The 14,999-nt window shown below is 38.8% G+C and overlaps 1 protein-coding gene across 2 annotated transcripts in view; it reads left to right on the top strand.

Moving 5' to 3' along the window:
- plekhg2 (pleckstrin homology domain containing, family G (with RhoGef domain) member 2) overlaps window positions 1-14,999 on the top strand; it is a 49,874-nt gene that overhangs the window by 14,272 nt on the left and 20,603 nt on the right. The window contains exons 2-3 of one of the 2 annotated variants that reach the window (XM_048159785.1): window positions 1,314-1,391; window positions 7,069-7,475. In XM_048159785.1, coding sequence (XP_048015742.1) covers window positions 1,343-1,391; window positions 7,069-7,475 — 456 coding nt within the window. In that variant the 5' untranslated portion in view covers window positions 1,314-1,342. Of the gene's footprint in view, window positions 1-1,313; window positions 1,392-2,811; window positions 3,303-7,068; window positions 7,476-14,999 lie in introns of those variants that run through there. The other variant, XM_048159786.1, reaches the window with a different exon arrangement.

Here is a 14,999-nt window from a genome sequence, read left to right as displayed (position 1 = left end):
TTTTCTGAGTTATGAAGGGTGGTTGGATAGTTAGAGCTTTTCCCTCAGATGTTGAGCTCTCACGCTGGTGTTGTCCTCTGAGTGACAGGCAGCAGGGAGCCTGCGGAGTGAAGGCCGGGGCAGGTGACATGGGAGACGGCTTGTCGGGATATGATAAACATTAACACATCATAGAGGAGCCCTGTCTATCCCTATTGTTTCCTTTTCCTGAAGTTCCAGCACCAATTGCGCTGACAGGACACATGCTCAACATTTGGGAAAGAGAGTTGCAGATTTTTGTGTCTGTGCCAACCATTACATATGTTTCATTTTCTCTTCTTTTTTAAGAGAGAGAGAGAAGGCTGCGAGCTACCCACCCCCCGCCACTTACTCAAACAGCATCTATCGCGTTTCAGCTCTTTAATTGCATTGGCTCAGACCTTTGGTATTTTTTTTCTCTAGTTTTTTTCATTGTCTTCCTCTTCTTGTGAAAGAAGCGGAAGGCACTTTAGCACTGATAAAGAAAGAGCCCATTTGCAGTAGTTTTTCTCAGTCTAAACTAATGGGAGTATACAGTATATTATGATAATAATGTTCTAACTTATGTCTGAGCTGACTGTGTAGGACAGTGTGCTTATGTTGTAGCGATGTTACTATTTTATTTTATTTTATTTTATTTTATTTTATTTTATTTTATCCATCTGTTTTCCAAACAGACCTTCTTACTGTGAGGTGTAAGTGCTGTTTTTTGCTTTGTTTTGTTGTTTATTTTATATTTTATATTATATTTTTTGTTATATTTTATTTTATATTATATTATTTTATCCATCTGTTTTCCAAACAAACAGACCTTCTTACAGTGAGGTGTCAGTTCTGCCCACTGAGATGTTTTGTTTTGTTTTGTTTTGTTTTTATGTTATGTTATATTTTTTGTTATATTTTATTTTATATTCTATTATTTTATCCATCTGTTTTCCAAACAGACCTTCTTACTGTGAGGTGTCAGTGCTACCCACTGAGCTATTTATTTTATTTTATATATATATATTTTTTTTTTCCAAATACACCGTCTAACTGTGTGGTGTCAGTGGGACCCACTGAGCTAATTTAATATTTCATTTCATTTCATATATATATATATATATATATATATATATATATATATATATATATGTATATATGTGTGTATAATATCACTATTATTATTATTTTTATATTTTTACTGTCATTATTATTATTATTTATTTAATTTTTTTCTGCCCGTATTTTTCATTACATTTGTCACATAACATTACACATTGTTTTGCTTTTAACAGTTTGCATTTGTTTTGCAGGTTTCTACTTCCTGTGATAGAATCACACCATGCCTGAGGGGGCGGGCCGCGACAGCCAGAAAAAAAACAGCAACCAAGGTCAGATCAGATGCCAATCAAATTATATCAGTGTTTGAATATCTTAACGTGATTATGTAATATCCCAATCAAAAGCTACTGACAGGAACTGCTTGTTCACGGTCTGAATTTGAATTTGCTTTTGTTAACTTCTGTGTTTTGGTTGAGTTCAAAACCACAAATTAGAGCCTGGGAAATTGACAAAAGATATATTTTCTGAGATATTACACAATTTTCAATGGAGATAAGCCATCAAGCATGCCATAGATAAGAGTGTCTATTAGGAATGAAATGCTAAGAGTTATCAGGTTCAGAATTAGACAGGGTGGTCTCCCTCTTGATATTTTTGGACCTCAGCCTCTCCTACTTTACAAAGAATGGTTGCTTACATTATCAATTCAAACAAACTGAACAAGTCTGTTGGAAATGTGCTGACAATCACAATTGTTTAGGGTTGGTCACCTCTCTTTAGATTGGGCTCTCTAAACAATTCATGATTGAAATAGTTCTGATCATGCAATAGAGACCAAGAGGCATATTTATGTTTGGAAATAAATTTTTATGTCAAATAGAATCTGGAATATGTCAAGTTGCTATCAATATACTACACATGACATCCCAAAAGAGCAATATATCCCTGTCAGTACATATGCAGTCAAATATACATGCATTTAAAATCACATCCAGTCAACCCCAAAAGAATAAAGAGGTCATGAATACAAACATCTTTAACATTTGACCTAAATCATATCTTCTTGACCTCAGCTGGCATGTGATGACTAGGTGGTGTTGAGTTCTGAGCACCTTTGCAGGGAACTGCTTGTATTTGGTTGCACCACTTCCTGTAATGGGGCCGTCAGGTGCAGACTGGCACGGCACACAGGAAGTATCTCAGCAGATGGATGATCACCCAGATTCGCTGATACAGATAAACACTCACTATTTGAGCTCAGCTCCATCTTGTATGTTTTTTTTGTTTTTTTTGTGAGTCATTCTTTTGAATGTCTGTGTTGTAATTTAAGGATGTATTCCTATAAATAGGCATCACAGACTTTCAGTATTATGCTGTGATCAAGCTCAGGCAAGTTTTGAAACTGTTTTCTGTTCTGTTCCTGATAAAAATGATGTCATTATCGGGAAGAGGATGATGTTATTAAGGAACTTGTGTTAGTTGGAAAGCATAGATAGATAGATATACACTACCATTTGAATTTTTTTTTTTAAAAAGAACATCAACATTACAGTAAAAACAATAATATTTTGAAATATTATTAAAAGTTAAAATAACTATTTTCTATTTTAATATTTTTAAATGTAATTTATTCCTGTGATGGTGAAGTTGAATTTTCAGCATCATTACTCCAGTCTTCAGTGTCACATGATCTTTCAGAAATCATTCTAATATGCTGATTTGCTGCTCAAAAACATTTATTATTATAAAACATTAAAATAATAACAACGATTATGTATATATATAATACAGTATCTGGACATGTGAGACTCACCCAAATACTAACCTCCTATATTGTTATCTTGTTTCTTGATCACATAAGTACTCTTAAGTATTACCGGAAAAAGACTGAAGAGTTTGACAGCTCTCGAAATAACGTGGTTTTTGCGGCCTGCAGGCTAATACACACCTAGACAGGAAATCTCTCTATGAGAGGGAAGTGTGCACATGTGAACAAGACTCACTCTTATATAGTGCATGGTTCCTGTCTGCGTTACGAAAAGTGAGGTCCGTTTAGTCTCTGCTGGAAGAAGATTCAGTTTCAGAAATCATTTGGATACCTGATGGCATTTGGAAGATAGTGCTAGTCAGTTGCTTTGAATTAGTTATGAGGACTAACTAAACTACAGTGAGAAGACATAATTCTCAGCTAACTGCACTGGTGGTCATTCCAGCTGATGTTGCCGTGCCTTGCGGATCAGGTATGTGATATCTTTCTCTTGGCTTTCACTCATCTGGCCAAATGATCTTCACAGACTTCTGTGATCTACATAACAGGCCTGATTCTCTGTTAGGAGTTAGGTGAGCCTTGTTAGGCTCTTTATTGGATTTTAAGTGACTAAAAAAAAACAGTGCACATGAAATTTATGATGAAAATACCACAATTACCGGAACTTATAATAAGTACGTATCACTGACTAATAATTTATTGCAATTATGGACACACGGACCGAACTGAGGTGTTTTTTTACATTATTTCCAAGTAGATCTATGTCAATTATGAAAATATTAGGAGGAAATGAGCTCTAATGTATTATTTCAGATTTCTAAAACAGCCACACAATTAATCGAGTCATTCCATTTTCCATTAAGAATCATATAATTATGAAGCACAGTATGTGTGTTTTGGCTCACGCACATGTTCATCAGTCTTATCTAGAGATGGTCAGGTTTTGTTGGAAATCCCAACCGATTTATCCACTCTGAATTCAGGCTGTTGGCTTAGAGCAGGGGTCATCAACTATATTTGTCCAAGGGCCAGAATTTTTCTCTGCAGACACTGTAAGGGCCAGATACTCGTAATATAAAATAAAATTCGAATTGTATCCTAATATGTTATTATTTGATATACTAATTCTAATTCCAAATTTATTTAATTTTTTACATATTACCTGTACTGCAGCAAGCCACCAGGGGGCGATAGCGATATTTTAGGCTTCATATTTGTGAGGCTGTCAAGCTGTCCATCACTGTCACGCAATTGTGCGCTAATCCCAGGCAAGGAAAATTTTGACATTTGTGAAAAAATGAGCACGTGAAACAATAAAAGATGTTCAATGAGAGTTTTTCATTCTTGACTGAAGGCAGGCTATTTTTCAGAAGGGTTTTTTTTTTTCGTTAGATTTAAAAATAAACAAATATGGAACGGACCCGAATATTCAAATATTCGTTCGGTGGGTTGGTATTCGATTTGAAAATTTGACATTCGAATATTTTTTTATTTTTATTTTTTGCACACCTGGGATCCCCCGCGAAACGATTCTCATTCCCCCTTGAATAAGGCCGGCGACACACTGGCTGCGTGAGCGTCTCAGCTGCGTGGCGTGTCCGTTTTTATTTCGGCTCCCATATTTAACAGGTTGGAGTTTGCACACTGAGACACGCGTCTCAGGCGCGCTCGAGCCACGCGGAAAACGCGTGCATGCTAGAAATAGAACCGACGCGTGTTCCAGCAACGGGAGTGTTCAGAACAGCGGAGTTTGTATGGACCGAAGTGCATGTCTGAGCTTGTGTTTTGTTGCTTTGACACTGTGGAAAATACAATAATAGAAACAAAATGTATTAGCATTTTTACCCGTTATTATCAATCTAAATTAATCTCGTTTTTAATTTAACTTAATTTCGTTTTTCTTTATTTAAATTTCATTTTTCTTTATTTAAATTTCGTTTTTTCTTTATTTAAATTTCGTTTTTGTTTATATAAATTTCGTTTTTTCTTTATTTAAATTTCGTTTTTCTTTATTTAAATCTACCCTTACTGTGCCAATTTGTTAGTCAGAAAAATATTAGACTACCTTAAAAGTATTGCTTAATTTAACAGACCTGTGTGTGTGCGTTTTATATCACTAGTGCAGTGTCCGTTCTCGGAGCATAAGCCCTGCCCGCATGAGGTGCGCCGCTTCCCGCTCGCGCTGTTCTGACTGTAGTTTACTAAAAGTTTATTAATTCTGAATGTGTCGCGTCTCGCGTGTCCATCTATATTGCACCAAATGCGACACTGCACTGCCTTGTGAAGTCGATTGGATGAACGGTTCTCGAAATAATAAAAATGCAAACGGACATACAGACACAGATTCCTGCCTTTATTAGAGAGAAAAATATGTTCAGCCCCTCTCTCCGAAGAGTCGATGTTCATTACTACCGAAGCTTCGAAGCTCAAAAAATGGTATTCGGACCAGCCCTAAACTTTTTTCCTCTTACAAGGCTATTCCTGAATTCAGTATTATTCTGGGGGCCGGATGGAAATCTCTGGCGGGCCGGATTTGGCCCGCGGGCCGCCAGTTGACGTTGCATGGCTTAGAGGCTCTTTAAACTTAATGTTGGGAATAACAAAATCCATAGGGATAAGGTTTAGGGTGAAACAGTCCCCTGCTTATGGTTCTTCCATGCCACATGAAAGTTTCTGACTTCATGCTAAAGTAGTGATGGAGTACCCTGTCTGTTTGCTTTTGTTCCAGAGGATGCACTGGGTTTACGTTGTCACACTTCATGCATCTGTCTGGCTGAATTTATGCTGTGCTTTGAACGTGCTCCTGAATACTTTTCTATCCAGTACAGCTGATCTCGAGATAGGCATCAAACGAAAAGCAAAAGATGGCTGTTGCGTTGATGTATGTCTGGCTGCAGAGGATTTTACAATCCATCCCTCCACGTTTTTTCCTCATTTTCACATTTTTTTTTTTTTTATGTGCGACTGCCGCCATAGTTGTGCTGATCTTGGATTGGGGCCAGCAAAAGATAAACACATGCCTTCATGTACTTTATGAGTGTGTTTAAATCAAATTCAGGCAATCAATATTACTGAAGTGCTTTCAAACCTTCTATGAATGCAAGGAATGGGAGAAAAGGCTGCAAGCAGTTTCAGCTAATGGTCAGATGGAATACTTGATGGATGATAGGCAGACTTGGCGAGGAAGGGAGTGCAGAGAGTAACAGTTGACTGCGTCGCCCTGCCTGCTAGGTCAGAGGAAATGGAGGATTGTTCGTCTCTGCTCTGTAACTGGGCCACCATTGTGATGAGCACAGCCCAGCATTCAGCCTTTAAACAATGCCAATCCTTACAGTGCTCTGTACCGGCCTGTGTTCTCTTGCCTTGACGACCAGACTGTTGTGTTCAGTTTTTGATACAGCTCTTCAGGCAGAGCGTCACTGTTTTGATTTAGATGTTCTGGTCATTTTAGGGCACGGCTGATTGAATGACTTCTGTGTTCGCAGGTTTAATCGTCCAGCAAATTGCAGTCAGGAAGTTGTGATTTTTGTTTCCTGTCTATACAGGGTGTGCACAGCACCGTTAGATTGACAGTCTCTGCGGGTTTGCTGCAAACCATTGTGATGTAGTTTTGCACAGTCACACCTTTGAGACAGGCAGAAAGATATTTGCAGGAAACACATTGTAAGCACTATAGTTTTACAATACAAACAATTTGTATGTTATATATATGTTAAAAATTGTTAAAACAATTTTTATAAAATGTTATTCATTTTTTTTTGTTTCCTTATTTTGAAAACCATAAAATCGTTATATAATATAATATAATATAATATAATATAATATAATATAATATAATATAATATAATATAATATATGTTATATTATTATATATTAAGATTATCAAAAATAAATGGAATGGGAAGTGGTTGATAAGAAATGATAATGTTTTTATATTAAAATCTCTGATTTATGGACACAGACTTTGGTATCCTGACAATTTTAAATGCAGTTTTGAGATCTCTTCTTGAACTCTAGAATAGACACATGTGAGTTTACTGGGGTCTTCAAGAAGAAGGAGATTTAAGCCAAAAATTTGCACTACATTGCTGTCTTGGCAAAACAATTAAGAGATCAATTAAGAGATAATGTTTTTTTTTTAACATTGTATTTTATTTTATTTTTTACTTTTAATGACCAAAAATGCAGTGATCACTAGTATTCACACACCAACTTGTTTCTGTCTCTCTCTGCTGCAGCTGCTAAGCGCCCCTCCTCTGTGTCCTCACTGAGTGGGATTGTGAGCCGCATGGCCTCTTCAGGCGGTGCTTCCCGTGGGAGCTGCACCTCTGTTAACACGGTGTGCTCTGACAGTGACCGCGGTGCCAGTCTCAGCTCCTCTGCCTCATCTGCCTCGCTGCAGGATGGACACTCCTCGTCTTCCTCCTCATCGCTCCCCTACGGAGCCATGCCGGCCTACCCCGGGCCACAACGTAATGGCTCAGACATCAGCCTGGACCTCACCCCTCTCTCCCTACTGACTGGAGCCAGTCCCCACCCTGCCTCCACAACACCGCTGCCCAAACTCACTCGCCTGGAGAGGGTGGCGCTGGAGATCGTGGAGACCGAGCAGGCCTACGTGAGGGACCTCAAGAGCATTGTGGAGGTAAGGACCAGACACATGATCTCTATGTACCATGTATGCAAAAAACAGAATTTGCAACCAAATAAACTTCAGCATGGGAATAATGTTGATTTAATGTTAAAACAATGTTGAAATAATGTTTCTTGCATTCTTTAACCTTTTAAGGGCTAATTTACCCAAAAAAGAAAATGTTGTCATTATTTACTCATCCTCATGTCATTCTAAACCTGTATGCATTTGGAACACAAAAGAAGACACTCTTGAAAAAGTTTTTTGTCCATACAATGGAAGTCTAATGTTGTTTTAGACACATTTACATTTTTCAAAATATCTTGAGGTGAGGTGGGCTCTTTTTCCTTGACCTTTGTCACCACTGAGATAACTCTAGAAAGCAACCCACTACTAGAAACCACCCAGAACACCCCCAGCAAGCACCTGTCAACAACCCATCAACCTATCAACAACCTAGCGTGTAGAACACCCTAGAAACTACCCCCTTGCAACACCCTAGAAACTGCCCAGAACAACCTTGTGAGTATCTAGCAACCCCTAGAAATCACCCCAGAACAACCTAGCAAGGTCCTATCAATGGCCTAGAAACCTCCCAGAACACCTCCAGCGAGCACCTTGCAGCGCTTTAGAAACCGCTCAGAACAACCTAGTGAGTATCTAGCAACTACTATAAACCACCCCGGAACAACCTAGCAGTCTAGAAACGTCCAAGAAACCACCACAACCTAGTGAGCACCTGTCAATGGCCTAGAAACCAACCAGAACACCCTCAGCAAGCACCTAGCAATGGCCTAGAAACCACCCAGAACACCCTAGCGAGCATCTAGCAATGCCCTAGAAACCACCCAGAACAACCTAGAGAGTTTCTAGCAACATCCAGAAATCATCCAAAACACCCCTTGTAAACAGCTTGCAACGCCCTAGAAACCACCCCAGAACAACCTAGTGAGCACCTATTGGCCTAGAAACTACCCAGAGCATCCTGGCGAGCACCTAGCAATGGTCTAGATAAGAAATCACCCACAACACACCCAGTTAGCACCTAGAGTGCCCTAGAAACCATCACAATGCCCTAGAAACCATCCTGGAACAACCTAGCGAACACTATCAACGGCCTAGAAACCACCCAAAGCACCCTAGTGAGCACCTATCAACAGCCTAGAAACCACCCAGAACATCCTAGAGAGCATCTAGCAACGCCCTAGAAACCACCTATAACAACCTAGCAAGTATCTAGCAATGGTTTAGAAACCATCCAGAACACCCCCTGCAAACAGCTTTGAACACCCTAGAAACCACCCTGGAACAACTTGGCGAGCTCCTATCACTGGCCTAGAAACCACCTAGAACCAATCACGTTGGCCTAGCATGGTGATGGTTTACATGGGCAAAAACCCCTATTTTAAATGTCTTATTGTTTTTTTTAAATATGAATGTTAAACTCATATAGGATGACTTTGAAAAAGACCCACTGCAGTATGAATACTATTATTTTTGCTGGTCCAAACCCACCCAGGTGGTTGTACATTCTTTTGGGCTCTAGGATTGCTCAGTCATGGAAGCTCATCCAGATAAGCATTTCAACCGTCACATCTCTTCACCCACCCTGTATGTAATCCAGGACTCATATAACAGACAGCAGAGAAAGCCAAGCCCGTTCCCTGTGCCAGCGGCGATTTAAAATGTGATCATTGTGAGATTCGGCTGTGCCATTCATCACGCATTCAGGTGGAGCAAAGGAGGTCATGGCACTGGATGAAAGTAACAATAAATTCATACTGTCAGTTCAAACGCATCTCTGCGCTGCTTTTCGTATGTACAGCGCTGATCCGGGACAATAAGGAGGCTGTTGCTCAGAATTTCAAACGCATACATGCACAAATCAGAGTGTGCTGTAAATATAAGAGACTCTTTGTGGACGCTTCTCAACACATTCATCATATTTCCATGCACAGGTTGCTGGAAGATCAGACCTCCACTATGACCTTCAGAGGGGGTCATAGACAAGCACCAAGACATGTTATGCCCCGTTCACAGTGGCAGCGATTTTACCATTTCCATTAGTAGTCACTGCTCCTTTGCATAAATTTAAACACACTAGGTGAGTTTAGCTTAATTTGTGCTGATTTTACTTTGAGCCTAGAGAGAGGGTTGAGATGGGTGTCATGAGTGACGGGTCATTGTGATTGTGGTCTACATAGACTTTGAACTCATGGGAATATTGCCAGTGCCGGCCAAAAACAGGTGTGCGCGTATATACTGTATCTGTTATCCTTTGTATCTGTGACTGATTGATTGCAGAGGATCATGGGTACATAGGCTGGAGGTTGGGGAATGCCTGAAATGTAACTCCTTTTCCCTTTTGCTGATGGTTTATTTGAAGTCGAGCTTTTCATAAGCCAATAAAAAGAGAAGGCATGCAAGCTTGCGCTGCTTTATGAAAAGATGCCTTCAGATCAAATAGCCAGAAATTGGTTGCTGAAAGACGCGGATCATGCCGAGGAATGCTGCTGTTTTATCAATCTGTGGTCTCAAAATGGAGGCTGAGTGGTGGATGGTTTCGGGGACATAGTGCTGACTCTGGGATATGTGTGTAAGATGTCTGATTGGAGTCATACTGAGCCGGGCTCAGCTTCTATTAGTAAGAGCCGTCTGGTTTTGATAGAAAGCGTAACAAAGAATGATGTCAAGCTTGCTGGAAACAAGCTCAGAGTGCACAGCTTTGCTGTGTCTTAGTGTTTTGCCTGTTGTTTGTGTGGGTTATTATTAGTTTGTGAAGTGTCGTTTGGTGACATTCAGGTGCAGTGGGTTCAACTCCAGTGTGTGCTGATGTGGGGAGCGTTTAGGGGAGCAAGACTGAGAGATTCCCCCTTTTTGTTTCAGCTGTATTTCAGCCAAATAGGACAGGAAATTGGGGGACGAGGGGGGTTTGGCTGTAGCCCCCATTCTGGGGCACATGCGGAGATGGAGAGGGGCTGCTCACGAGAAGGGACCGACTCCTGTTCCAAACTCCAAACTGACCTAGTTTCCCAGACAAAGACTCTGAGAGGGTGTTTAACTTCTGTTAGTCTCTCTCTCTATTGTTTGCCACCTTTCCAGACTTTCTTTCTTTCTTTCTTTCTTTCTTTCTTTCTTTCTTTCTTTCTTTCTTTCTTTCTTTCAGTTGTTCTATCTTTGTCTATACTGTATGACTGTCTTTTCTTTTCTTTTTTCTTGTCTATTTATCTGTCTATCTATCTGTCTATCTATCTATCCATCTGTGTCTCTGTCATCATTCTTTTTCTTTCTTTTTCTTTGTCAGTTGTTCTATCCGTTTGTCTATGTCTGTCTGTCCCTTCTTTTCTTCTCTTTTCTTCTTTTCTTTTCTTTTCTTTTCTTTTCTTTTTTTTCTTTTCTTTTGTCTTTATCTGTCTCTCTCCTTTTTATTTTCTGTTCTTTTCTTTTTGTCTCTGTCTCTCCTTTTCCTCTTTTCTATCTATCTATCTATCTATCTATCTATCTATCTATCTATCTATCTGTCTCTGTCATCTTTCTTATTTCTTTCTCTTTGTTAGTTGTTCTATCCGTTTGTCTATACTGTATGTCTGTCTGTCCCTTCTTTTCTTCTTTTTCCTTTTCTTTTCTCTTCTCTTATGTCTGTCAATCTGTCTCTCTCCTTTTTCTTTTCTGTTCTTTTCTTTTTGTCTCTGTCCCTCCTTTTCCTCGTTTCTATCTATCTATCTATCTATCTATCTATCTATCTATCTATCTATCTATCTATCTATCTATCTATCTATCTATTCTTCTCTTCTCTTCTCTTTGTGTTTTCTGTTCTTTTCTTTTTGTCTCTGTCCCTCCTTTTCCTCTTTTCTATCTATCTATCTATCTATCTATCTATCTATCTATCTATCTATCTATCTATCTATCTATCTATCTATCTATCTATCTATTGTCTCTCTTCTCTTCTCTTCTCTTCTCTTCTCTTCTCTTCTCTTCTCTTCTCCTCTCTTCTCTTCTCTTCTCTTCTCTTCTCTCTCTTTCTCTTCTCTTCTCTTTGTGTTTTCTCTCATTCTGGTCCATATCTCATATGCGGACATTTATGTTTTTCTTTTTGCCAGACTTGCTGTCATAACACACTTCACGTACGCTCTAGTAAGTCATTTCAGTAAGACGCCATCTGCCAAGAAAATGTGCACATAACTTATGGTTCCTTTGTCTGTGGCTGGTCCCGCTTGTCTCGCACACTCTCCTTTCATAACTCACAATGTAATCCTCAGATTTCCCCTCACCTCCTGGATTTTCACTCTTCCCTGAGTAGCTGTGTCATCACTCATCTCTTCATCTAGCGCTCCAGTTTTGCCATGTGTCATACTCATGAGCGCAGTTTGTTCAGGGGAATTCACTCCAGTCTATGGCTGAGTGTAAATCAGTGTAATTACAGTGTCCATGTCCCCCCCTGCCTTGTAAAGGTGCTGAATGCGCCAGTCCCTTATTTTCTGGCTTATTTTGCCCCCACCTCAGCATGTTTGCTTTCCCAGACGCCTTGTAGCTCTGGAAACAAACAGAAGAGGAAAAAAGACCCCATGTTTTACAGTCCAGGAATGCAGAGGCAAAGGGAAAGCGGGAGGGTGACAAAGAGAGCCCCTTATAAAGCCAGTCTCCTGTCTCACTATACTCATAATGTATGTTTATTTGTAGCTATTTATTGTAACTTCCAGTTAAAATCTTTTTTTAGTTTGTTTTGCCTGGTGGCCTTCTTTTGTTGGCTCCAGAGTCTGTAGTTTCTCTTGGGAGATTGTAGGGACCATTCTTGGCACTTTCCCGCACTATAGTTCGTTGCAGTCTGGTGGAATTTGTTTGTCTGTGTTGGTTTGTTGGTTTTGGTCCCAAGACTTGCTAATTAAGGGTTAATGAGGCCAAGCACTGATAAACTGACTGATACAATGTTGATAGAGAGTGCTGTTTAACTCTGCCAGCTCAATAGCCAGCAACCACTCCTGAGACCATTTGCATCAGATCTGTTTTGGTTTTTGGCCTGTGTTGACACAACAGAGGTTGTAAAATATGATTAACTTTCTGATTTAATACAAAACTCATTTTCCTCATTAAGCCAAGAATGTATCTTCATAACAGCAGTATTATGATGATTATAGTGTTGGAAAACCACTTCAAGCCAGAAACCTCACTACCACAAGGTTGTTATTTTAGTATAAATAATAGTTAATTATTAAGCTGTGCTATAGATTTTTTTTTTAAAAAGGAACATTCTTTTATACAAGTACAAATCTCTTGTTTTCTTATTTAAAAAAGGCACTTTTTTAGAGGATTTAAAAACAGAAATTTTGAACTTCTAATTTTATAAAAGTACTTACATTCATTCTAAAATGTGTGTTATTTGAGCTGTAAAATTGTTCTTGTACTTTTTAGTCATTTTAAGTTGTAAATTGGATATACAGTACCATTAAAATCTTTCCATTTTCTCATCCATTTAAAATGCTTTACATTCATTTAATCAACAATGCAGTAAAATGTGTAATATTATGAAATATTATTATTACTTTGAATTGTACTGTTTTCCATTTTAAATATTTTAAAATGTCATTTATTCCTATGATGGCTTCCTACAAAGCTGAATTTTCAGCGTCCATTACTATCACACGATGATTTTTACTGTATTTTTCAACAGTACATCCTCAAGATGTAAACATTATATGTTTTAACATGATTTTAGTGTGATAAAATCACTAATGTGAAAAAAAGACTCTACTGTTCAAAAGTTTAGGGATTTTAAAAATTTATTTTATTATTATTTCATGATTGATACATTTAATGCATCCTTGCTGAATAAAAGTATTAATTTCTTTAAAATAACTTACTGACCCTAAACTAATGATAGTGTAAATATCTGTACATCTTGTGGCTATACTGTTATAAATCTCATTCACTTTTGTTATAAGTCTTTCACTGTGACCCAGATCTTTCTTAAAGGGTAGGTAACACACACAGTTTCTACCAATCTCATGTTAATCTTGAGTACATATAGAGTAGTATTGCATCCTTCATATCTCTGAAAATCTTTAGTTTTATCATATTTATAAAAGATACATGCGCTGTATCGAGTCACGAACGCACGCAGCTTTTGCGTAGAGATCGTCTGCAAGCTGTGACATCATTATAAATAAAAGGGGAACAAAAACGTTTGTGTTGTTTACATTTTATGCACTTGCACACAGATTGCCAACAAAACACAGGCGTTTGATGCAGTTTTACTCACCACCCGTGATCTGCAAATCCAGCGCCAAACTGGGACTTGTTTACAAAATATTCATCACCGAAATTCAGGGAACAAACCTACTTGCACAACTCCGTTGCTGCCCTGGAAAAACAAACTGGTTCTTTGGGAAGCTGAAAAAGTTAATCTTTCCCTCACAACCAAAAACACACTCCTTTGGTGACAGGAGCTGTGTCTCATTTCGGAGTTCGCATTTGAAGGCTGCATACGTCATCAAGGATGTCTTATTTAAGAAAAGTAACAGTAATAAAATTGACTGATATTCATTGTGAGGTGTAAAATACTGTAATTTCTTTCTTACTGCCTCGATGATGTATGCAGCCTTCAAATGCGGCCTTCAAAGGGTGCAGCCCCTGAATTGGGACACAGCCATTGTTGAAAAATCTCTCGGCTTCCGTAACCTGAACGAAGCATGTTGATGGACGTGCTCTTGCTCTTGCTCTGGTGTGTGTGTGTGTGTGCACGCTTATCAGCGAGAAGTGCCCATACAAGGAATTCCGCCCTTTATTGCATGATAAAGGGCCATACTCAAAAAAAAAAATTGGGTGAAACATGTCCACAATCGGAAGTTGTATATTTGGCACAGAAATACTCCATCATACGTCCAACTCGTGTTTTGAAACTTTGGCCATGTTAAGCATGAGAATCCAACTCTTTAACAGTGTAAATAAGTCAGAGTGCATGAAATAGCATTAGACCCCCCCTTTAAAATTTAACCCAGTGAAACTGCTTGACTATAAAGCAGTGTTAACCAACCACTCCATACCGAGAAAGTTTGGTGACCCCCTGCTTCTGTTTCTCAGCAGGAGGCCTAAACCAGCCAGTATTTTACGTGGCATGATGATGAGACAGTTTTCTCATGAGACCAGCTTATGACTCTTTTCAAGGTCAGAGTTGAAAGAGCAGAGAGAGAGAAAAGATAAATATTGATAGAGGGGCTCCTTATAACCACCGTATTAGTTGCATGCTTTGCTTTTCAGTACCGCTTTGTATGTTTACACTGAAGATCATTGAGGGGCTCAAGTGTGGCGTCCACAGTAATTACATTACAGAGATTTTTGGTGTCGAGAGATCATTCGGGGGTGAGAGTCATGTCCTGCTGTGAAGGACCCATTTATAGTCTCTTTGTAGTCCATGAATTATGAATCAACTCAGTGTTTACAATGGAAAATGTAATGGAATAGAGGTATTTTACCAATTTCACAAGTCTCACAGGAGTTTTGTGAATCACTAAAAAAAGCAAAGCATATTCAAGTGTGAAA

Source organism: Megalobrama amblycephala, linkage group LG16 (genome assembly GCF_018812025.1).
Source record: "Megalobrama amblycephala isolate DHTTF-2021 linkage group LG16, ASM1881202v1, whole genome shotgun sequence".
Lineage (NCBI taxonomy): Eukaryota > Metazoa > Chordata > Actinopteri > Cypriniformes > Xenocyprididae > Megalobrama > Megalobrama amblycephala.
This window is presented reverse-complemented; position numbering and strand designations above follow the sequence as displayed.